Source organism: Pempheris klunzingeri, chromosome 18 (genome assembly GCF_042242105.1).
Source record: "Pempheris klunzingeri isolate RE-2024b chromosome 18, fPemKlu1.hap1, whole genome shotgun sequence".
In the NCBI taxonomy this organism is placed as follows: Eukaryota; Metazoa; Chordata; class Actinopteri; order Acropomatiformes; family Pempheridae; genus Pempheris; species Pempheris klunzingeri.
Window position 1 is genome coordinate 15272532 of NC_092029.1, and position 24172 is coordinate 15296703.

The 24172-nt window shown below is 42.0% G+C and overlaps 2 protein-coding genes across 2 annotated transcripts; both read left to right on the forward strand.

Moving 5' to 3' along the window:
* The first annotated feature begins 6960 nt into the window (after nt 1-6960).
* LOC139217773 (cytosolic 5'-nucleotidase 1A-like) lies at nt 6961-13574 on the forward strand. Its single transcript, XM_070849220.1, has 6 exons — nt 6961-7037; nt 7124-7316; nt 9101-9230; nt 9422-9544; nt 10668-10852; nt 12145-13574. The coding sequence occupies exons 1-6, from the start codon at nt 6961-6963 to the stop codon at nt 12508-12510; spliced, it is 1074 nt and encodes a 357-aa protein (XP_070705321.1). The 3' UTR covers nt 12511-13574.
* A 3276-nt stretch (nt 13575-16850) lies between these two features.
* LOC139218181 (cytosolic 5'-nucleotidase 1A-like) lies at nt 16851-23147 on the forward strand. Its single transcript, XM_070849740.1, has 6 exons — nt 16851-17038; nt 17175-17342; nt 18016-18145; nt 18337-18459; nt 19577-19761; nt 21054-23147. The coding sequence occupies exons 1-6, from the start codon at nt 16925-16927 to the stop codon at nt 21417-21419; spliced, it is 1086 nt and encodes a 361-aa protein (XP_070705841.1). The 5' UTR covers nt 16851-16924; the 3' UTR covers nt 21420-23147.
* Nucleotides 23148-24172: the final 1025 nt, after the last annotated feature.

Here is a 24172-nt window from a genome sequence, read left to right on the forward strand (position 1 = left end):
TGGGCAGGCCTGCCAAGCTCTGGATTCCTCCGAGGCGGTGAATATGTACAGTAACGCTATGCATTTAAAGAGCTTGGGGGTGGTGTGTTTCCAAAACCAAAAGCACGACAACAAAACTGTGAGGAACAGATTAAACTGTGTTTGTTTGCACTAACATAAGCAGCAAAAGTGTCCAGCTAACTAGTTTACCACTCGCAGAGCATTATGTGAGGCCAGGAGTTAACATATCGACATTAGCCCTCACCCTGAAAGCCTGTAACATCAAAAGTGAAGCAAGCTGTTTGGATGTACAAAACAATGAGCTAAAGGGTGCTACAACGCTTTGTGGAGCAGAGGGACTGCAGAACTGTGTGATTCCTGTCTGTTACTTCTTCGTAGTTTATAGTCATTTGATTCACTGTCATCATAAAAACATTGATTATTGTAGCTTTAAGGTGTCACCAGCATGTGATAGTTTCTATTTATCCTTCATGCCAATTTTATTTTTGATTTTTGTTTGTGTGTGTTTCATGTTGTGTGTTTGATTAATTTACTGATTAGTCATTTAACTGATTAGCTGAATGACATAACATTAATCGTCGACTATCTTAAAGATTATTTTTTTGATTTTTATGATATTTTTCAACAAGAAACATTTAAGTTCCAGCTTCTCAGCTATGAGGACTTTCTGGGTTTTTTTTTGTCATTATTTGATAGTAATGATAACAATGGGTTTTTGACTGTCAGTCAGACTGTTAACAAGACATCAACTTCAGTTTGGGAAATTTTAAGGGGTTACCTTCACCATTTTCTGAAATGTTCTTGACCAAACAGTTAAAATCAATCGATAATCCAAATATTTGCTCGTTGAAGGCTGATAAAAATTTTAAAAAAAGAAATAAATTTGTGGCAGGTATCAGGCCAGTGTTGGAGCATGTGGTTTGTAGCAGGTGTTCATTGCAGAAACGAGCATCACCAGTCACTGACTAAATTGGTCAGCAGTGTGAAAGCTGGTTTCTTCCTGAGAGCACAAATGAGAGAGGAGGAGAGAAAACAGAGGCTGAGTTTCTCAAACCTCCCGACCACAGACTGAACTTATGGACAGACTTGCTTCACCATGGCAACAGGCAGAGACCACTGCAGCCTGACAACAAGTGCTGCTGCCTGCTGCAGACTGCCAAAACGATGAAGGCTAAAATTCCCAAGAATGGCAAGAGAAATAGGGGAGAGATAAGAGAGAGATGTGGCAGCAGAGGCTTACCTTCTCTAAATGAATATCCTCTTTAAAGCCAGCTGTTCCCCAAAAAGCACTATCAGTACTTCTGCTGCTATAGATAGTAAATGATCTAAGAAGAGGAGAAAAACAAAGTTGTCCCGCTCTGAAGTAATCCGACATGTAATAAATCCCTTACACTTAGTCTGGTCCAGCACTTGCCAGGCTTACGTATCAACTCTCACTGCTGACGGTTGTGTTGATTGAGCCTGAGTGACCTCTGCAGCCACGGGCATGGCGGCCACTTGTCGAAATGAACGGCTTATGGCCCTGTGCCCCAGCATGTGATGACACTTCATACATGGCCTTGCTCTGTAAATGTCAACAACAGCTGAATAATTTAGACACCTGAGGTAACATGATCCCTCCGTCAATGTACACTGGAAAGTAGAGCAGCAGCAGCAAGCCGGCCTTTGAAACAGCTAACAATTTATTTTTATTTATTTTTTTATGTAATATCCATCATTCTCAGGAAAGTCTGATATTTCTCTTAACAGCAGAGCAGATTAAAGTGGATTGATTTGTTTTCCTTCTCTGCCACCTCCCTGTCTCAGTCTCTACCTTTTTAACACCCGTCTATGACTCTACTCCATCATCTCTGAGCATGTGCATGTACTTGAGTGTCTGAACGGAATAAATAAGAAAACAGAACCAAATAAATCTTCTGTTTTTTTTACCGCGTATGAACTAAGGTTGAACTCAGTACTCTGAACTGAGCCTCAGGATTCAATCTGCTTGTGTTTTTTTTTTTTTTTCCAGGTAATGACTCCAGTAATCTGACTAACAAACATGAAAGCGCAGCCACTGAAGCGTTGAATGTAAAAACAGTAAAAATGGATAACAACCTCAGAGAAACATGAGCTCATTTAGATGAAATGTTTTCAAATAAAAGCAACGGGAACAAGTGATTCTGCCATGTTTCCGCATCTTTTTGGACACAGACAGAAACAATTTGTGTCAAATTTCCTCATTGTGAACATTAATCTTCACTCATTTATTCACGTAAAGGCCCAACTTTTAAGCTTTTAGACCAGTGCATATTTAAGCTGGCTGTAGGTTATAAGGAATGCTTGTTTAAAAAGTAGGTAGGCAGTCTGGAAATGTTGCTTACACATGGACCTCTGATACGAAAACAAAACCTCCATGCTGAATAAAACATGAACACACAGCTGGCGTCTTTTGCTGAAGTGAACAAAAACTTGATATGCCATGCATAATTCACACACACAAACACACATTATGCTATCTGAAGTCTATATAGCGACACACCAAACTTCGGGGAAAATTCACAGGAATAAGGGAGGTTGAGAGCTTGGGCTAAATATTTGGACGTTGCAGTCTTGTGTGCTTTCAAAGTGGCGCGGTGGAGCGCAGCCAAGCATGCAACATCATTATGATCAGGCTGAAAAACAAACAAACACACTCAAAAATCTACTTTTATGCTATTGCTGACACACAGGTGAGCTGGTAGCGACTCGCTTGTGACGTGGCCTCACCTCTTCTGGCACAGATGAGCTCGTGAACACCGCAGTTCCTCCCCCCTCCTGGGAGAGAAAGACATGAAAAGGTGGGAGTCAGAGGTTAAAATGTGATTCCGTGTACTGGAGAAACATATGTTCAGGCCTCAGGCGAGGAAGGGCTAGCAGATGGTTATGCCAACAAACATAAAACTGATTAGCTGGAACCAACTAACCAAATGGTTAATTTTGGACATCAGGTTACATAAACGTGCCTTAAGGAGGACGTATTTGTGTATATATGTGAATATCTGTGAATGTAAGTTCAAGGGCCTGGCTTAAAAATATAGTTCAACATTTTTATTCACTGCATTGCTGAGAGCACTCGTCAGTGCAAAGTAAACCTGTGTTTGAACTTGTTCTGAATATCAGTGGATCTTCTGGAGAAAGAAACACTGGAAGCTTGAAACTACATTTGGAGCAACTCTGATCTTATAAGAAGCCATTAAACAAGTCACCCTGGTTTAGAGGAAAATCTGTTGATGATGCGATTCTTCCTAAAAGATTTCCAACACTTGTACTTTCTCAATCATCCGTTAAAAACAATACATTCAAGATCAGTCCCGACTATGAAGCGCCACTTCATTACGGCAGGCCCCGAAATCGAATAGGTCGACAGGACACACACTTAAAGCTTCACGTGTAGAACAATAACTCGTGTCTGCTGTGATTTTTCCACTAAAAAATGTTAAGTTGCTTCCATGAATACTAAAAAAGAAAATCCATAATCTATGAATAGTGAACACAACGCATGCCCAACTTCACTGTAATACACAGTGTAGGCTGCAAGTTTCCACGACACACTGGTTGCATTATGGGATCATAAAAATCATGCTCCACACCTTGAACTCCTCATCTTTCCACCCTTGGTAAAATAATTAGAATTAAACACATGATGCCTGAATCAACAATTAAGAAACATGATTTTAAGACTTTAAGTCTTAATCTTTCAATTCAAGATTTCCCTATTAACAAAGGCTAATCTAACATCTCCAAGTATATTCTGACTTGTAAAAACGCATTGATCTCCTCTTTAATTTAATGCTGAGTGTATGTGATGTGAACTCCAGATGTCTTCGTGTCCATGCCCCTGTGCTGCTGGTGCCCATGGCGGGGCAGTGCTGTTGTGTCTTTATTAAACCTCCCTCCCTCCCTCTCACCCTCCCTCCCTCCCTCTCAGGTGTCAACAAACACCGCTGCACGCATGGCTGCACGTGACACCATAAGGAGGGTGCCCGCACAGGACGGGACAAGGCACGCGCCCCGCTCCTCACCGACTCCATCCTTTAGTCGCCGCTCCGCCATGTGTCCCGGTCACTTTCACTAAAACCCCGAGGACACTGTTCTCCACCATCATTCAGGCTCACACACACCACCCGTCAGCTGCATCCTCAAAATAACGATTTAACACCGGCGGAGTGATTCAAGAACTGTAACCGATCTTCTTCCTCTGATCGATAATAATATTACACCATATTCCTCCGCCTAATGGTGTAGTTCTTTAACAGTAGCAAAACAAAGTAGTTGCCACGTGACGCTAAGCGGCAGCCTGCTGCTATTTTCACTTACAGCCAAATAATATGTGTTTAAATGAATCGATACCCTGTCACATGCGTGTGTCATTCAAATGTTTCACGAGCGGTGTCGGGACTATGTGTGTCTCCGTCCACTTTTAGCATCACTTCACGCGCGCATCCCTGCGGGTGTCCGCACTCCGGCAGCTGCTAGCTGTCCCGGCTCCGGAGCACTGCGGTACCCACGGCGTGCTTTAAAAGAAGAAACTGGATTTAACAAGATAACAGATGACACGCTCGGTGAAGGTGAAATGTGATTTTTTTTTTTTAAAGACAGCCGTTCTCCTTCTGTCCCGAGTAAAGTTTCGAGTCCCCGCAGTACACCTGAGACCGGAGTACTCACCGTCTATCGCCATGATGCTCCGTCCCGGACTCTACCAACTGTGGGGGGGTGTGATGTGATGCAGGAGGGAGGTCATTCATGTGCCAGCGGACGGTATGTGTGTGTGTGTGTGTGTGTGTGAGGAGGGGGGAGAGAGATTGTGTAAGCACTGGTATTTAAATAAGAGCGCCACTATTAGGCTAATGTTAAATACACGATGTTTAGAAATGTAAATATATATGATATATTTAATGGAACAGGCTACAGATGATATCAAATAACAAATAATAGCCTAATGTGTATTATGGTTGTAGTAGCTGAGGCAGCATGACCTTAAGATAAAGGCACATCTATGTTTTGCACAATATGATTAGTTTTTGTTCACGTGTCACATTTGGTACATGGGGCTACAAGATATTGTTATAACCCTAAAAACCTACAAATGGTTTAAAAAAAAAATCTGATCAAATGTGCACAATATTGTCATTATGAAGAGATTTGCTCCAAAATCAGATATTGTATTCAGGAAAAAGTATCTAACAGCTGTGTTTTGAGGATTCTTTAGGAAAGGGTATTATCGATGAGTGGGGGAACATATTTTCATACTTGGAGTTAAATTAGATCTATCTGTGTAGTTTTTTCTTATTTACACAGGGGTTGATGTCATTTCCTTTACACATTTATACAATATATACATGTTCATTTTATTTATCTTGGTTTTTGGGTATTGGTCCTTGCCATGCTCTGCATGCTCTTTCATTGATATAAAAATCACCAGCCAGGTAAATGGTGACTCTTCCAAACAAAGTGAAGAAGTGCTTTACAGCACGTGAGTTGAATTAAATAACTTTTTATGGCACAAAAGGGGAACTTTTCACAAAAACATGCAAAGATTAGAGAAAAGTATAAAAGATTTGTGTCACACAGTCTATCCCATCAGTCCTCGGACGACCCCCCAGATTTATCTTCCTGGACCTGAACAATAAAATGCTTCTTGTCTACTGATGAATCTGTTTTACAGTCAGTCACAATTGGCATCTTCTGTGAGAGTACTTTTACTTTACCTTTTTGCTGGTAAAAGGCTACTTCTGTATTCTTAATTGAGTAGAGTTTTAACTGCATGACTATGACTTATGATGAGGTGTTTTACATTGTTGTACTGATATTTTTTACACAAGTAAAGAATGTGAGTACTTTTCCCACCACTGCTCTTTGGACATCTCAGCAGTAGATGGTGTTGTTTAGCTGTAATTGTGCACCATGATGCTGTTTGGCCCCCTCCCTGGTGTTTGGCAAGGGTTCACTTCTTTGTGAAGGTAAACCAGTTCAGGCAGACTTCAGCAGCGTATCTTTGGGCAGATCTGTCCTGTCATTAAACCTCACTGTCCCTCAGTGCCCGTGCACATGCAAGATGTGCATGTGCACTACAGGAAGTGTGATATATCTGGCTAGCAAGATGAGTGAGAAAGCAGCCATGGCCATGATTTAGAGAACATCATAGAGAAGTGTTTCACAGAGACATGGCTGCACGAGGACGTGCCTGACTCCAACGCGTCCAGACTGTACGGGCAGACAGGAGGGGCAAGACAAAAGGTCACCTGAATGGTGGTAGAAACTGAGGCAACATGACAAGATGACCTTAAGATACAAACACACCTACGTTCATCTATTTTTTAATAGATATAATAATAAATTTTTATTTACATGTCATACCAAACACTTGGCACAGGGGATTACAAGACACTGTTATATATCAAACATCACAAATATGACAAGTGCGACAATATGATAATATACAAAACTGAGAGAAAGAAAATCAGTCATAACATTTTACACACATGTAAATAATTTCAGGTGAAGTGCTTGTGTCCAAAATGTCAAATAAGTTGTGCACTGTACAGCAGCACTTATAAATATATATAAATAAATGCAACAAGACTGAAGTTTAGTTGAGAGAGGGCATTTAATAAGTCACCTCTAATGTCTAATGTGTCCTATGTGAAGAGCCATGTTTATAAATCACAGTTAAGTTGAATTGATTTTCTCAGATGATGAGAAAGAAATAAGCAGAGTACACACACACTTTATGTCCACATACTTTATATTTATGGTCATTCTCCCGCTCAGCCAGTCAAGAGCGAGTACTGCCCCGCTCTGTCTGCGTCACTACAGACGGACACGCCCCCTCCCTTGGCTATAATTTAACCAGATTTCCGTATAAGTTTCCGAGCTGCTGCCACTTTCGCCTTTATTCTGAGCTTTTCTTCGCCTCAGGACAGAAGCAAGTTTTTAGAAATGAGTGAAATAAAGCCAAGCGATTTATCTCCAACTGAAGACAGCGGAGAGGTGAGAGACTTGGCAGACTTTGACAAACTTTCTATCACACGTGTTTTTACGCACATTTTGTGGCTGTAAAAGTCCAAAAATTAGCCTGGTTTTGAAGGCACGTTCAATGTCTCCTCTGCCTTTCCATCCCCTCGCAGCCCAAACCCCGGTATGCTGTCACTGTCGCCGTCTCCTCTCGCGCCCTCTTCAACATGGTGGACGACAGGAAGATCTACGAGGAAGAAGGAGTGGAGAAGTACGTGGCTCATCAGGTGGAGCATGAAAACGAGCCCCTGAAGCCTGGAGCTGCTTTCCTCTTCGTGCAGGTAGGCCAGGGACCGTTAACCTGCTTCAGGTCCCTCCAGGGTGTGGTCCCTGAAATTCATCATCTCGGTTGTTTGCACTGTCACTGTTTAGTGCTGATGTTACACGCTGTGCTGCACCCAAGGCCTACCTCACTGAGAACAGGCAGGTGTTTCGTGTTTGGCAGTGCCTGATCTTTCAGTGAAAATCTACCTATCAAAAGACAATTTCTCTCTCTCTTAATGTAACTGGCAGGATGCTCATTCATTCTTTAACTGATAGATTGCAGGAAGTCGCCCATCACCCTTGATGCAGCTTCCTTATCGACTTATGAATTCCTCTTTTAGACCAACTAATTCATCCTGCTGCCAAATATGTACAGGCAGGCCAAAAGAAGGCGTTAAAGCTCCTCTGTGCTTTCTGAACTCCTTCACTCCGTCTAGGAATGCAGTGAAACAAGTCATGAAACTCACACCAGACTTCAGAGAGAATTATTTTTTTTTTCTTTAAGAATGGAGGAGGTCTTTCCCCGAGATGATCAGTGTAGCTGCTGGTCATTGAATGAGTCCACGATTCATACTGATGTCCACAAGGTTTAATCTTGACTGAAGGAAGAACACTTGGTGGTACACCGTGAAAACTATAACCACAAACATGACAAAATCACATTTGAATCTTGAAATGGCAATAAACAAATACCTTTATCTCTCGCTTCTTTCTATACAAAGTATACAGTTCATTGACATTTATTGTAATTGATAATTACCGTGTTCGCCTGGATGACCAACAGAAAACAACTTAGAACAGACGGGATGTAAAATTGGCTGCTTAACCCGCCCGATTTCTCTCTCTCTCTCTCTCTCTCTCCTGCGCTGCACCTTGCATCTGTGCCGTAAGTCACATGACATTTAATGCAACTTAATCAACCAGAACGAGCAATAAACAAAAAACTAGACTAAAACAATTATTTTATGAGGTGACAATGACCAAAAGTACACCAAATAAATATTCCAACATTGCTTTAAGAAAGTAAATTTACTTGGTGATCGTAAAATTTATAGCTTGCTTTGTTGTCATGGCAACCTAAGGACGCTCAATCAGCGTCAGCTACAATCAGATCTGGTGGTTCTCCAGATCTCGAATGTGTTCATGCACATTATCTCCCTGGGGTGATTGCATCCCTGTTGACCTCTCTTCCTTGGCTGTTGCGTAACAAGGGATCTGCTACCACAGCTGACAACAGACACACTGCAGGTTTAAGGTTTGGCTTTCTCCAAATGTAAACCTGCCTGGATTGAGGGCATTGAGTAATCAGTGACTCACCGGAGCACGTTAATTGTTTCCATTGCACCATCGCTCCTTTCCACCTACAAGCAGTGTCTTAAAGGCAGAAATTCCACAATTTCAGCTGTGTGAAGCAGCAAAAACTGTGGAACAGAGGATTGATTTCAATCCTGTAAATGAGGACACTTTATTACCTATCAATATAGAAGCTGCATTATGCTGAAGCTGAAGTTATGGGTAGACTAAGTTGCCAGTTTATTAGGTACACCAAGCTGTTGTGCAGTCTGAAACAACAGCCCTGCAATAAATCCTCCATTCATGAAGGTCTTAATGTTAAGCAAACATGTAACGATGCCCTGATGAAGGCCTTTGTGATTTATAAAGCATATTCTTTTGTTCCAGTGTTGTTTTAAAGTCTTTGTGTTCTCTGTTAAACCTGTTTGACTACAGTTCAGATGTTGAAATGCGTGAGTTGTAACCTCATGTTGAATGCTCTGGCACGATATCCTGTCCTCTCACACAGGCGCTGATGAACGTCAACTCTCGGCTGAGGGAGCTCTACCCAGACAGCAAGGAGCTGTTTGACATCGTCTTAATGACTAACAACCATGCCCAAGTTGGAGTGCGCCTCATAAACAGCATTAATCACTACGGTACGCTGCGTCCCGAACCAAACATTATCGATTGTTTAGCGTGGCGATGGTGGCTCAGCCGCTGCAGCAACACACACGATGCAGAACAGCACTCAGTCTAGTAATTACACACTAGAAATGAAGGTGTTGCTGTTGTAATTTAAATGGGATTTCTTTCGCTGCACATCTCCAACTTGCTTTTATGCTTTCAGATTTGACCATAGAGAGGTTCTGTATGACGGGAGGGAACAGTCCTATAGGCTACCTGAAGGCCTACATGACAAACCTTTACCTCTCCAAGGATGCAGAGAAAGTCACAGAGGCCATAGAGGAAGGTAAGATTTCTGGCACACACAAACCTTTTTTTTGTATAATAAATAACCGTCTCTCTCAGCTGCCTCAAGGTGTATTCGTACTGCACTGATATTTACACACTTGATTTTGTGTGTGTGACTCATTCTGGACCTCACAGTTTGCAGCAAGAAGGAGGAGGTTGAAGACAGTCTGTGGTATATAGCTCCCTGTCATCCAAATACACACAAAACAAACAGATGTAGTGCTGAAATTGACTGATTAGTTGTTTTACAGGAACTTAATTGACAGAAACAATCGATTGGATGATCCACTTAGTTGCTTTTCAAGCAAAAATGCAAAACATTTACTTTTCTGGCTTGTCGAATGTGAGGATTTACTGCTTTTATCTGATACTGAAAATAATCATTAGCTGCAGCCCTGCTTGTGCAGTTTGTTATTTAAATAAAATCCGCTTTGAGCATCTCAAAATAACAAATAGATCCATATGAAAGGCCACATTTGTGCACACTCATGTGATGCATGCTAACACTGCCCCAGACATGGCAGCTATTTCAAATGAGGCACATCTGTCCTCGGACACGGACAGACTTGAAATCTCTACACCCGGCCTCATGCTCATTGCAGGCGGCATGTTTGAGATTCTGTTTTCACACCAACAAATCTTTACAATTCATTTCACCTCTGTCCTTGCTCGAGAGCAGCCACAAGAATAGATGGAGAGTGCACTGAAACATTATTCTGCTGCTCACTTATGCCGCCATTTCAGTTAGATGATCTGTATCTGCGGACAGTTTTCTATTGCGTACCACCACTGGTCAGACCAGGTCTACCCTGATGTACGCCAACAGGTTTACACTTTCTGTTAAGCCTTTATTCTTAGTGTCACACCCACAACTGACTCAAACAAAACAGTGTTGTCTTTCAGGAACAAGGAAATTTGCCAGAATGTTTGTCGTCGTTAAGCTTGTGTTCCCTCTACATTTGAGCATCTTCATGAAGACAGAAGTATCGTGCAGCAGCAGTTAAAACATTTTTTTCATGAATAGGAAGTTGCCTGCAGCTGTGAGGTATCACATTTTAGACTCCAGAGTGATGGATGCACATCCCAGCATGTGTTTTTAACCAACCCTCCCCGTCCTCCAGGCATCGCCGCAGCCACGATGTTTATGCCGGAAATGGAGACTGAGCTGAGCGACACTCAGCTGAGGGTGGCGTTTGATGGCGACGCCGTCCTCTTCTCAGACGAGTCAGAGATCATTATGAAGGAACACGGCCTGGACACTTTCTTTGAGCACGAGAAGGAGTTTGAGAACAAACCTCTTGCGCAGGTAACTGATTGCTCTTTCTATGTATATGTTCCTGTGAGAGGCGTTGTGCGCATACTGTCCTGTGTATGCAGAATACAAGCTGACATAGTTAAGTGGCTGGTGTGGTCTTCTGCTGCTGTAACCCATCTGCATCCAGGTCTGACATAGTGTGCAATCAGAGATACACACCCCACCTGTAACGAGTGGTCATTTGAGTTACTGTTGTCTTTCTGTCCGGCCACAAGATGGTTGCACGTGAAAATCACAGTAGTTCAGCAGTTTCTGAAATGGTAAAACCAGCCCATTCTGGGACCAACAGTTATGTGTGGAGGTAACTTCTGTTAAAGAAAACTTAATCCAGGTCCCAGATTGGAGAAAAGCATCTTTACTAAAGTTCAGATGAATACAAATGGTTATGATGAGTATTTCACTGCACAGCGGAAAGAGAGAGTTCACTGCAGTCATGACATTTCTTCTGAAGATCAGCATTCAGAGCAAGGTTTTATACCATTACAACAAATGTGGATTAAAACAGTAGGATGTTGGCTGGACTAATCCAGACGTCTGAATGATGACAAAGGGTGAACAGAACTGGACAAAGCGGTTTAACCATACAATCTGATTCAATCTATCAGTGGCTTAAGGCTATCTTCCTGGGTGAGTATTTCAAAGAGTTTACTCACAACGATCTCTTAGTCGAGGCTAAATAGTTTGTCAGCACAGAGTTTAGAGTCATACAGAAAGGCAGGAACTTCATCTTGAAACACAAAAAGAGTCGCTTAGATCACTTTTCGTCCCTGTTCTGATGCTTGGTTTGAACTTCAGCAGATCGTCATGACCATGTCTCTCTGCTTGAAAGCAGTGCCGACATGTGGTTGGCTGATTAGATTAGTAGCTAAGGAGCAGCTGAACAGGTGTAAGTCATGTAAAGTGGGCTGTGAGTGGAGTGCATGCTATGATTAGATGGGAAAACAATGATAATCAGTACTTTCTGCCCTCAGTTGACTGAACCCTTGTAGATTCCTACGGGGGGACTCAAACTGAATAGTCCATTGTCAGAAAGTAGTACTGCATATGTGGAAAAGTGGCTTTTGTGGCTTCAGAGGGAGCTGTGCAATAAATTACCTCAAGTAATATCATGCCAGCCTGGGTTGTGACTGAGGACAACAAGGTAAAAGGTGTCTGTGCACTTAAGTTTATGCAGTGCAGCACATAGATCATCAGTTGGCAGTTTTTGATGCTTCCAGCAACCTAAGAAAGATCTAGCCAGTCCCAAAACATTTTAAATGAATGTGACTCTTTGGCTCTTTCAGGGCCCCTTAAAGTGCTTCCTGGAGGCTCTGGGGAAGCTCCAGAGAAAATTCTACGCCAAAAACGAGCGTCTTAGCTGTCCCATCCGAACCTTCCTGGTCACGTCCCGTAGTGCTGCCAGCTCCGGGGCTCGTGTCCTGAAGACTCTCCGCAGCTGGGGCCTGGAGATCGACGAGGCCCTGTTCCTGGCCGGGGCTCCTAAAGGGCCCCTGCTGCAGAAAATAAAGCCGCACATCTTCTTTGATGATCAGATGTTCCACATTGAGGGAGCCAAGGAACTGGGGACCATATCTGCACACGTCCCCTATGGGATCGGACAGAAGTACCACAAGGGGAAACTCATCGAGCAGCCAGTAAAAAAGGAATAACCTAGAAATCATTAAAAAAACAAACAAATATGCACTACGTTGGCACTTGCATATGAGGAGATTTCCTCCAAAAGAAAATATTGTATTCAAGCGAAATTATCTATTAAAGGTAATTAATTAGTAATACAATCTACAAAGTTTCCTCACTCTTGGAGTTTTATAAAATATTTTATACTGATTTAGGATGTTATTGATGAGTGGGGGAACATATTTTCATATTTGGAGTTACAAAAGGTGCCACATACTATTTTAACTTGATTCTGTTTTGAAGAGAAACATCAGATTTATTACCTATTGGTGCCTTTTAACCGTACTGTCTCAATACATGTTTACCTTTTTAGTTTTATTTCTCATTTACACTGAGATTAATCATTAGTCATGTTCTTTACACTTTTATACAATATACACATGTTTATTTTATTCATCTTGCTAATGGTCCTTGGCATGTCCAGTATGACCAAGGTGGGAGAATGTATCTGCTGTAGTAGGTGTGTTTTTTTTGGGGGGGGTTTTCTGCATTGGATCTTTCGTAGAAATGAGTTTTATGCCTTTAATATGACCTGTTAATGTTACCTATGGATCTAAAGGGAAATTTATCAGGATGGGTTGATGTTGTCATTTTCATTGTTGCTGTATTTTGCTGTCGATGCACCCAGACTATATAGAGCATATGCTTTATGTTGTTCCTCAGACTGTTATGCTCATATTGTGTGAATTGTTTACACTCAGCATAGCAAACTCTAACTGTTTTTATATAGGAGTGACTACATATACTGTATGTGTTTGCAGATTGCATTTTATGTATTGCATGTTTAAAAAATATGTTAGTACCACTTTCACACTCACTTGTTTAAATGTAAGCGCTCACATTATATCTGTTATATCTGTCCAGTGTCAGGTGAAGTGATGTTTTACATTGATTGCACTCATCATATGGTAACACATGGAAATTACTTTTGGACTATTTCACTTTTCTGTACTCTGATTTCTATCCAGCCTGCACAGTCATCCTCATCCGCTAATGAGCGTAGAAGGACTCAATAAAGGAATGTGGAGGAACCCCAGAGGCTGGTCTTTCTCAGCAGTTTTATCTTGTGATCCTTTGAGGGCAGCTGACCAATAGCTTGGGAAGATATAATACATAATAATAATCATAATACAGTCACAGTCAGTAACAGAAGCCATTTTTTTTTTATAAAACGAAGGCTTTCACGTTTGATACATTATACATTTTTGCTGGTAATACGTTTGTGATAAGTAGGGTTTTTAATTGCTGGAAAGTTCCTTATGATGTATTTTTAAATTTTTGTAGTGAGGAGAGTATTTTTTCCACCGCTGCTCTTTGGACATCTCACCAATAGATGGCGCCGTTTAGCTGTAATTGGTGTAGTTCTTTAACAGTAACGAAACAAAGTAGTTGCCACGTGACGCTAAGCGGCTTTTTCACTTAAAGCCAAATAATATGTGTTTAAATGAATCGATACCCTGTCACATGCGTGTGTCATTCAAATGTTTCACAAGCGGTGTCGGGACTATGTGTGTCTCCGTCCACTTTTAGCATCACTTCACGCGCGCATCCCTGCGGGTGTCCGCACTCCGGCATCTGCTAGCTGTCCCGGCTCCGGAGCACTGCGGTACCCACGGCGTGCTTTAAAAGAAGAAACTGGATTTAACAAGATAACAGATGACACGCTCGGTGAAGGTGAAATGTGATTTTTTTTTTTTTAAAGACAGCCGTTCTCCTTCTGTCCCGAGTAAAGTTTCAAGTCCCCGCAGTACACCTGAGACCGGAGTACTCACCGTCTATCGCCATGATGCTCCGTCCCGGACTCTACCAACTGTTGGGGGGGTGTGATGTGATGCAGGAGGGAGGTCATTCATGTGCCAGCGGACGGTGTGTGTGTGTGTGTGTGTGTGAGGAGGGGGGGAGAGAGATTGTGTAAGCCAGAGGTGTCCAAACTTTTTTCACTGAGGGCCACATACAGAAAAACATACAAAGGGCTGGGCCACTCACTAGAAGTGAGCTGTATTGCTAACTTTAATCCACTAGAGGTGATGTATATCGCCTCACCTCTAGTGGATTAAAGTTGGCAAAATCAATCAAATGTAGGTAAATTCTGCTTGATAACTGAATATTCTTCAAGAAAAAAAACAGCCTTTCCATTAGTGGGCTTTCATTTATTAGTTGTGGTACAAGCTGGTCTTTGCCTTGTAGGCTCTTGATCAGTGTGTTCAGTGAGAGGGCCACTGAGCTCATGAAGAGGTCCTTCTCTCTTCAAAACTGGTCGATTTCTGATCTCAGGGAATAAAACAGCTGCAGCACAGAGCCACGTGCGCTGGCTAAGAACCAGCATCAGCATCAGAGAGGGAAGCTTGAAATAGTCTGTGCTAGAGCCCTGGCGCTCGAATTAACAGCCTTACCTCCACTTTCTTGCCCCTCAGCGGACACCGTAGATTCCTTTGCGCTGGCCTGTCCCAGCTGGAGCCCCATCCGTCGTACCTCCACACAGCTCGTCCCATTTAAGTCCCATCATACCAACTGCACCTGGCACAGCTTCAAAAACATCCTCACCCATCATGGTGGTCTTTAGACTTCTAGCATCAAGCAGCTCCTCCGTAATGCAAAAGTGATCTTCATTAGTTATTAGCTGTGCTCTCATCGCACACCGCGTCTGAAACTTTCTACCCTCACTTGCTGTCTTACGTTTCCTTAATTCTGCCATTTTGGGTCACCTGTAGCAGATTTCTTCTTCGGTTACTCATTTTATAGAGAAGCTGCCTCGTTCAAGACAGTTACTCCACCTAGCGGTGAGACTAAGAAGTACAATACAGTCCAATGCAGGTTCCATGTGTGGGCCGTATTACAATACAGTTTTAGAATTTCCTGCGGGCCAATTTTCATTGGCCCGCACACCCCTGGTGTAAGCACTGGTATTTAAATAAGAGCGTCACTATTAGGCTAATGTTAAATACACAATGTTTAGAAATGTAAATATATATGACATATTTAATCGAACAGGCTACAGACGATATCAAATAATAGCCTAATGTGTATTATGGTTGTAGTAGCTGAGGCAACATGACCTTAAGATAAAGACACATCTATATGCATCTATGTTTATGATTATTTTTTGTTCATGTGTAACATTTGGTACATGGGGCTACAAGATATTGTTATAACCCTAAAAACCTACAAATGGTTTAAAAAAAAATCTGATCAAATGTGCACAATATTGTCATTATGAAGAGATTTGCTCCAAAATCAGATATTGTATTCAGGAAAAAGTATCTAACAGCTGTATTTTGAGGATTCTTTAGGAAAGGGTATTATCGATGAGTGGGGGAACATATTTTCATACTTGGAGTTAAATTAGATCTATCTGTGTAGTTTTTTCTTATTTACACAGGGGTTGATGTCATTTCCTTTACACATTTATACAATATATACATGTTAATTTTATTTATCTTGGTTTTTGGGTATTGGTCCTTGCCATGCTCTGTATGCTCTTTCATTGATGTAAAAATCACCAGCCAGGTGTGGTATATATAGAAGTGTGATATATCTGGCTAGCAAGATGAGTGAGAAAGCAGCCATGGCTATGATTTAGAGAACATCATAGAGAAGTGTTTCACAGAGACATGGCTGCACGAGGACGTGCCTGACTCCAACGCGTCCAGACTGTACGGGCAGACAGGAGGGGCAAGACAAAAGGTCACCTGAATGGTGGTAGAAACTGAGGCAACATGACAAGATGACCTTAAGATACAAACACACCTACGTTCATCTATTTTTTAATAGATATAATAATAAATTTTTATTTACATGTCATACCAAACACTTGGCACAGGGGATTACAAGACACTGTTATATATCAAACATCACAAATATGACAAGTACGACAATATGACAATATACAAAACTGAAAGAAAGAAAATCAGTCATAACATTTTACACACATGTAAATAATTTCAGGTGAAGTGCTTGTGTCCAAAATGTCAAATAAGTTGTGCACTGTACAGCAGCACTTATAAATATATATAAATAAATGCAACAAGACTGAAGTTTAGTTGAGAGAGGGCATTTAATAAGTCACCTCTAATGTCTAATGTGTCCTATGTGAAGAGCCATGTTTATAAATCACAGTTAAGTTGAATTGATTTTCTCAGATGATGAGAAAGAAATAAGCAGAGTACACACACACTTTATGTCCACATACTTTATATTTATGGTCATTCTCCCGCTCAGCCAATCAAGAGCGAGTACTGCCCCGCTCTGTCTGCGTCACTACAGACGGACACGCCCCCTCCCTTGGCTATAATTTAACCAGATTTCCGTATAAGTTTCCGAGCTGCTGCCACTTTCGCCTTTATTCGGAGCTTTTCTTCGCCTCAGGACAGAAGCAAGTTTATAGAAATGAGTGAAATAAAGCCAAGCGATTTATCTCCAACTGAAGACAGCGGAGAGGAGAAAGACTGGGCAGCGGCCAAAGCCTTTTTTGACAACCTCAAAACACAGAAGCCAAGACCTGTACGTCCCTCGCTGAGAAACTTTCTATCACGCTCGCGTGTTTTTACGTACATGTTGTGGCCGTAAAAGTGCTAAAAAATTAGCCTGGTTTTGAAGGCACGTTCAATGTCTCCTCTGCCTTTCCATCCCCTCGCAGCCCAAACCCCGGTATGCTGTCACCGTCGCCGTCTCCTCTCGCACCCTCTTCAACATGGTGGACGACAGGAAGATCTACGAGGAAGAAGGAGTGGAGAAGTACGTGGCTCATCAGGTGGAGCATGAAAACGAGCCCCTGAAGCCTGGAGCTGCTTTCCCCTTCGTGCAGGTAGGCCAGGGACCGCTAACCTGGTTCAGGTTCCTCCAGGGTGTGGTCCCTGAAATTCATCATCTCGGTTGTTTGCACTGTCACTGTTTAGTGCTGATGTTACAGGCTGTGCTGCACCCAAGGCCACACCTATCTCCCACATTATCTCCCTGGGGTGATTGCATCCCTGTTGACCTCTCTTCCTTGGCTGTTGCGTAACAAGGGATCTGCTACCACAGCTGACAACAGACACACTGCAGGTTTAAGGTTTGGCTTTCTCCAAATGTAAACCTGCCTGGATTGAGGGTATTGAGTGATCAGTGACTCACCGGAGCACGTTAATCGTTTCCATTGCACCATCGCTCCTTTCCACCTACAAGCAGTGTCTTAAAGGCAGAAATTCCATAATTTCAGCTGTGTGAAGCAGCAAAAACTGTGGACCAGAGCTGTTGATTTCAATCCTGTAAATGAGGACACTTTATTACCTATCAATATAGAAGCTGCATTATGCTGAAGCTGAAGTTATGGGTAGACTAAGTTGCCAGTTTATTAGGTACACCAAGCTGTTGTGCAGTCTGAAACAACAGCCCTGCAATAAATCCTCCATTCATGAAGCTGCAGTTCAGATGTTGAAATGCGTGAGTTGTAACCTCATGTTGAATGCTCTGGCACGATATCCTGTCCTCTCACACAGGCGCTGATGAACGTCAACTCTCGGCTGAGGGAGCTCTACCCAGACAGCGAGGAGCTGTTTGACATCGTCTTAATGACTAACAACCATGCCCAAGTTGGAGTGCGCCTCATAAACAGCATTAATCACTACGGTACGCTGCGTCCTGAACCAAACATTATCGATTATTTAGCGTGGCGGTGGTGGCTCAGCCGCTGCAGCAACACACACGATGCAGAACAGCACTCAGTCTAGTAATTACACAATAGAAATGAAGGTGTTGCTGTTGTAATTTAAATGGGATTTCTTTCGCTGCACATCTCCAACTTGTTTTTATGCTTTCAGATTTGACCATAGAGAGGTTCTGTATGACGGGAGGGAACAGTCCTATAGGCTACCTGAAGGCCTACATGACAAACCTTTACCTCTCCAAGGATGCAGAGAAAGTCACAGAGGCCATAGAGGAAGGTAAGATTTCTGGCACACACAAACCTTTTTTTTGTATAATAAATAACCGTCTCTCTCAGCTGCCTCGAGGTGTATTCGTACTGCACTGATATTTACACACTTGATTTTGTGTGTGTGACTCATTCTGGACCTCACAGTTTGCAGCAAGAAGGAGGAGGTTGAAGACAGTCTGTGGTATATAGCTCCCTGTCATCCAAATACACACAAAACAAACGGATGTAGTGCTGAAATTGACTGATTAGTTGTTTTACAGGAACTTAATTGACAGAAACAATCGATTGGATGATCCACTTAGTTGCTTTTCAAGCAAAAATGCAAAACATTTACTTTTCTGGCTTGTCGAATGTGAGGATTTACTGCTTTTATCTGATACTGACAATAATCATTAGCTGCAGCCCTGCTTGTGAAGTTTGTTATTTAAATAAAATCCGCTTTGAGCATCTCAAAATAACAGATAGATCCATATGAAAGGCCACATTTGTGCACACTCATGTGATGCATGCTAACACTGCCCCAGACATGGCAGCTATTTCAAATGAGGCACATCTGTCCTCGGACACGGACAGACTTGAAATCTCTACACCCGGCCTCATTGTAGGCGGCATGTTTGAGATTCTGTTTTCACACCAACAAATCTTTACAATTCATTTCACCTCTGTCCTTGCTCGAGAGCAGCCACAAGAATAGATGGAGAGTGCACTGAAACATTATTCTGCTGCTCACTTATGCCGCCATTTGAGTTAGATGATCTGTATCTGCGGACAGTTTTCTATTGCGTACCACCACTGGTCAGACCAGGTCTACCCTGATGTACGCCAACAGGTTTACACTTTCTGTTAAGCCTTTATTCTTAGTGTCACACCCGCAACTGACTCAAACAAAACAGTGTTGTCTTTCAGGAACAAGGAAATTTGCCAGAATGTTTGTCGTCGTTAAGCTTGTGTTCCCTCTACATTTGAGCATCTTCATGAAGACAGAAGTATTGTGCAGCAGCAGTTAAAACATTTTTTAATGAAATAGGAAGTTGCCTGCAGCTGTGAGGTATCACATTTTAGACTCCAGAGTGATCGATGCACATCCCAGCATGTGTTTTTAACCAACCCTCCCCGTCCTCCAGGCATCGCCGCAGCCACTATGTTTATGCCGGAAATGGAGACTGAGCTGAGCGACACTCAGCTGAGGGTGGCGTTTGATGGCGACGCCGTCCTCTTCTCAGACGAGTCAGAGATCATTGTGAAGAAACACGGCCTGGACACTTTCTTTGAGCACGAGAAGGAGTTTGAGAACAAACCTCTTGCGCAGGTAACTGATTGCTCTTTCTATGTATATGTTCCTGTGAGAGGCGTTGTGCGCATACTGTCCTGTGTATGCAGAATACAAGCTGACATAGTTAAGTGGCTGGTGTGGTCTTCTGCTGCTGTAACCCATCTGCATCCAGGTCTGACATAGTGTGCAATCAGAGATACACACCCCACCTGTAACAAGTGGTCATTTGAGTTACTGTTGTCTTTCTGTCCGGCCACAAGATGGTTGCACGTGAAAATCACAGTAGTTCAGCAGTTTCTGAAATGGTAAAACCAGCCCATTCTGGGACCAACAGTTATGTGTGGAGGTAACTTCTGTTAAAGAAAACTTAATCCAGGTCCCAGATTGGAGAAAAGCATCTTTACTAAAGTTCAGATGAATACAAATGGTTATGATGAGTATTTCACTGCACAGCGGAAAGAGAGAGTTCACTGCAGTCATGACATTTCTTCTGAAGATCAGCATTCAGAGCAAGGTTTTATACCATTACAACAAATGTGGATTAAAACAGTAGGATGTTGGCTGGACTAATCCAGACGTCTGAATGATGACAAAGGGTGAACAGAACTGGACAAAGCGGTTTAACCATACAATCTGATTCAATCTATCAGTGGCTTAAGGCTATCTTCCTGGGTGAGTATTTCAAAGAGTTTACTCACAATGATCTCTTAGTCAAGGCTAAATAGTTTGTCAGCACAGAGTTTAGAGTCATACAGAAAGGCAGGAACTTCATCTTGAAACACAAAAAGAGTCGCTTAGATCACTTTTCGTCCCTGTTCTGGTGCTTGATTTGAACTTCAGCAGATCGTCATGACCATGTCTCTCTGCTTGAAAGCAGTGCCGCCATGTGATTGGCTGATTAGATTAGTAGCTAAGGAGCAGTTGAACAGGTGTAAGTCATGTAAAGTGGGCTGTGAGTGGAGTGCATGCTATGATTAGATGGGAAAACAATGATAATCAGTACTTTCTGCCCTCAGTTGACTGAACCCTTGTAGATTCCTCCGGGGGGACTCAAACTGAATAGTCCATTGTCAGAAAGTAGTACTGCATATGTGGAAAAGTGGCTTTTGTGGCTTCAGAGGGAGCTGTGCAATAAATTACCTCAAGTAATATCATGCCAGCCTGGGTTGTGACTGAGGACAACAAGGTAAAAGGTGTCTGTGCACTTAAGTTTATGCAGTGCAGCACATAGATCATCAGTTGACAGTTTTTGATGCTTCCAGCAACCTAAGAAAGATCTAGCCAGTCCCAAAACATTTTAAATGAATGTGACTCTTTGGCTCTTTCAGGGCCCCTTAAAGTGCTTCCTGGAGGCTCTGGGGAAGCTCCAGAGAAAATTCTACGCCAAAAACGAGCGTCTTAGCTGTCCCATCCGAACCTTCCTGGTCACGGCCCGTAGTGCTGCCAGCTCCGGGGCTCGTGTCCTGAAGACTCTCCGCAGCTGGGGCCTGGAGATCGACGAGGCCCTGTTCCTGGCCGGGGCTCCTAAAGGGCCCCTGCTGCAGAAAATAAAGCCGCACATCTTCTTTGATGATCAGATGTTCCACATTGAGGGAGCCAAGGAACTGGGGACCATATCTGCACACGTCCCCTATGGGATCGGACAGAAGTACCACAAGGGGAAACTCATCGAGCAGCCAGTAAAAAAGGAATAACCTAGAAATCATTAAAAAAACAAACAAATATGCACTACGTTGGCACTTGCATATGAGGAGATTTCCTCCAAAAGAAAATATTGTATTCAAGCGAAATTATCTATTAAAGGTAATTAATTAGTAATACAATCTACAAAGTTTCCTCACTCTTGGAGTTTTATAGAATATTTTATACTGATTTAGGATGTTATTGATGAGTGGGGGAACATATTTTCATATTTAGAGTTACAAAAAGTGCCACATACTATTTTAACTTGAGTCTGTTTTGAAGAGAAACATCAGATTTATTACCTATTGGTGCCTTTTAACCGTACTGTCTCAATACATGTTTACCTTTTTAGTTTTATTTCTCATTTACACTGAGATTAATGTCATGTTATTTACACTTTTATACAATATACACATGTTTATTTTATTCATCTTGCTAATGGTCCTTGGCATGTTCAGTATGACCAAGGTGGGAGAATGTATCTGCTGTAGTAGGTGTGTTTTTCTGCATTGGATCTTTCGTAGAAAGACCTGTTAATGTTACCTATGGATCTAAAGGGAAATTTATCAGGATGGGTTGATGTTGTCATTTTCATTGTTGCTGTATTTTGCTGTTGATGCACCCAGACTATATAGAGCATATGAAGTGTCAGTTAGCCTGGAAGTGTACGTCATAAACATCCAACCAATGCTTTTGGCGCAATCATCCTCTTCTTCTCTTTCAGTTTTCAAACATGTTCTTCGTTGTGCAGTTTTTGTGTTTATTTGATCACCTCTGATTTCCAGTTGACTTTTGATAAACATGTTGAGTTGCAAGTCATCCAGTCCTATATTTTTTTCAAATGAGGAAACATAGCAAAACTACACCACTTATCTCCCCTACACTTTGGGCTTCACCACCTCTCACCCAAAGTTAGCTGGGATTGGCTCCAGCTCCCCCGCGACCCTGACGGATAAGCAGTATAGATGATGAGATGAGATAAGACTTTGAATTAAAATCTCAGATCTGTAGATTTTCTTTAAAATCTTTTTTAATTATGTTTTCAATCTATCTATCCCATTCTTGTGAACAAGATATTTCAGGAATGCCTTGAGGGGATTCCTTCAAATTTGGCATTATTTTTAACACCCACTTAGAATTAAGGATGAAATGGTTAGATTTTGGTGGTCAAGGTCACTGTGGTAATTTCCCAGAGTCGTCAAGTTTTCACACCTATGTTCTAAATGCACCCCTGGACCCAGCTTTCCAGCCACCACTGGTCAAATGTGTGGTGTAGTGTCTGATATGTGTCTGTAGTGAGTATAAATATGAATGTAGTGTTTGGTATGTGCCTTTAGGGCATATGATGTTGGTAGTGGTCAGTGTTTCTCTGTTTTGGATCTGTGATCGATTATCTGGAGACAGAGAGACTGGGAATTGCTTGACCTGGGCAGTGGAGATCTGACCTTTGCTCCCCCTTACTAGATACTGGGGGATGGTGTCCTTCTAATATATCCTTGTACCCCTAAAACAAAGAATAGAACTGTTATATGGATGAAAACCAGATGTTGGGATGTATGGTCAAAGGAGGTATAAGAAGTGACCAGAGAGGTGGCTCGAGGAAGACGAGGACAGAGAGACAGCAGATTCGGCCGGGGGTTACACTGTCTGTTCCTAGAATTGGCTGAACGTTTTCCCAGGCCTCCATGGTGCCTGTTAGACAACTGACCTTTTTGCAATAAACCTATTTTATTCACTAAGTCGTTGTCAGCGGAAGTTTCCTTTCATCAACTGCATATCATCATCATCAGAGAAGATACGACAGTGGCACAACCAACGTAAGCAGAGTTCCCCCACTGCTCTTCCCCTTTACTCAGCTCTCTCTTCACCTGGCTCTCTTCACCTATGGACCCTAGAGGGTCCAGGTCCAAGCCTGAGGCCCTCCAGCTCCAGCTCCATAGCCACATTGCCCCAGAAAGGGTGCAAACATATTTTGATGTTCGTGTCAGGCAGAGTACTGACCCCAACATTATTTTAGCGGAACTGTGTGACACAGAGTGCCGTTGCACTTGTCATCAATTTGTGTTGTATTAACAGTAGATTTGATTTTGTGGTAAGATACAAGCATTTCTTCCATTTTGTGTTGGCTTCTTTAAAAGGGAAACATTTATATCATTTATTTATTTTGTTATTTAGCTACTTTTACTTCACTGATATTCCAAGTATAAAAGATACATTTATAGGTAGAGTTTATATACTCTTATTGGACACATAGCTGCTTCAAAGTCAGGGGGAACACCAGCAGATTTTTTTATTTTTTTAAATCAACCCGAATTTAGTATCTATAACATCAGACATCAGATAACAGATAAAAGCACAAACATAGTAAACTTTATTATTGACTCATTTTTATTTTTGTTATTTAGGCCGGATTATTTACTTCTTTTTTATTATTTACTTCTACTATTCATTTATTTATTTATTTATTGTCATGTTATGAATTGAAATGTGGGAAGAAACCGGAGCACCCGAAGAAAACCCAGTATGGGAACTCAACAGAATCCAACTGTGATAAAGGTCTATTAATGGCACTGATCTTGAAGGAGAGACATTTTCTAATCTTTGCCACCACCATCCTCCACCCATCTGACTTACTACATTGTCAGGTGAGATGGAAGATGTGACGGTTTGTTAAGCCATTAAATTGTGTCCTTCCAGATGAGTGTGGTACAGTTAGGCCCAGAAATATTTGGACAATGACACAAGTTTTGTTATTTTAGCTGTT

Coding starts and splice junctions, on each gene's coding strand:
- LOC139217773 (XM_070849220.1), top strand. CDS start 6,961: ATGAGTGAAATAAAGCCAAGCGATTTATCTCCAACTGAAGACAGCGGA. Junction 7,038..7,123: donor GACTTGGCAGACTTTGACAA/ACTTTCTATCAC, acceptor CGTTCAATGTCT/CCTCTGCCTTTCCATCCCCT. Junction 9,545..10,667: donor CACAGAGGCCATAGAGGAAG/GTAAGATTTCTG, acceptor CCCGTCCTCCAG/GCATCGCCGCAGCCACGATG.
- LOC139218181 (XM_070849740.1), top strand. CDS start 16,925: ATGAGTGAAATAAAGCCAAGCGATTTATCTCCAACTGAAGACAGCGGA. Junction 17,039..17,174: donor AAACACAGAAGCCAAGACCT/GTACGTCCCTCG, acceptor ATCCCCTCGCAG/CCCAAACCCCGGTATGCTGT. Junction 19,762..21,053: donor AGAACAAACCTCTTGCGCAG/GTAACTGATTGC, acceptor TGGCTCTTTCAG/GGCCCCTTAAAGTGCTTCCT.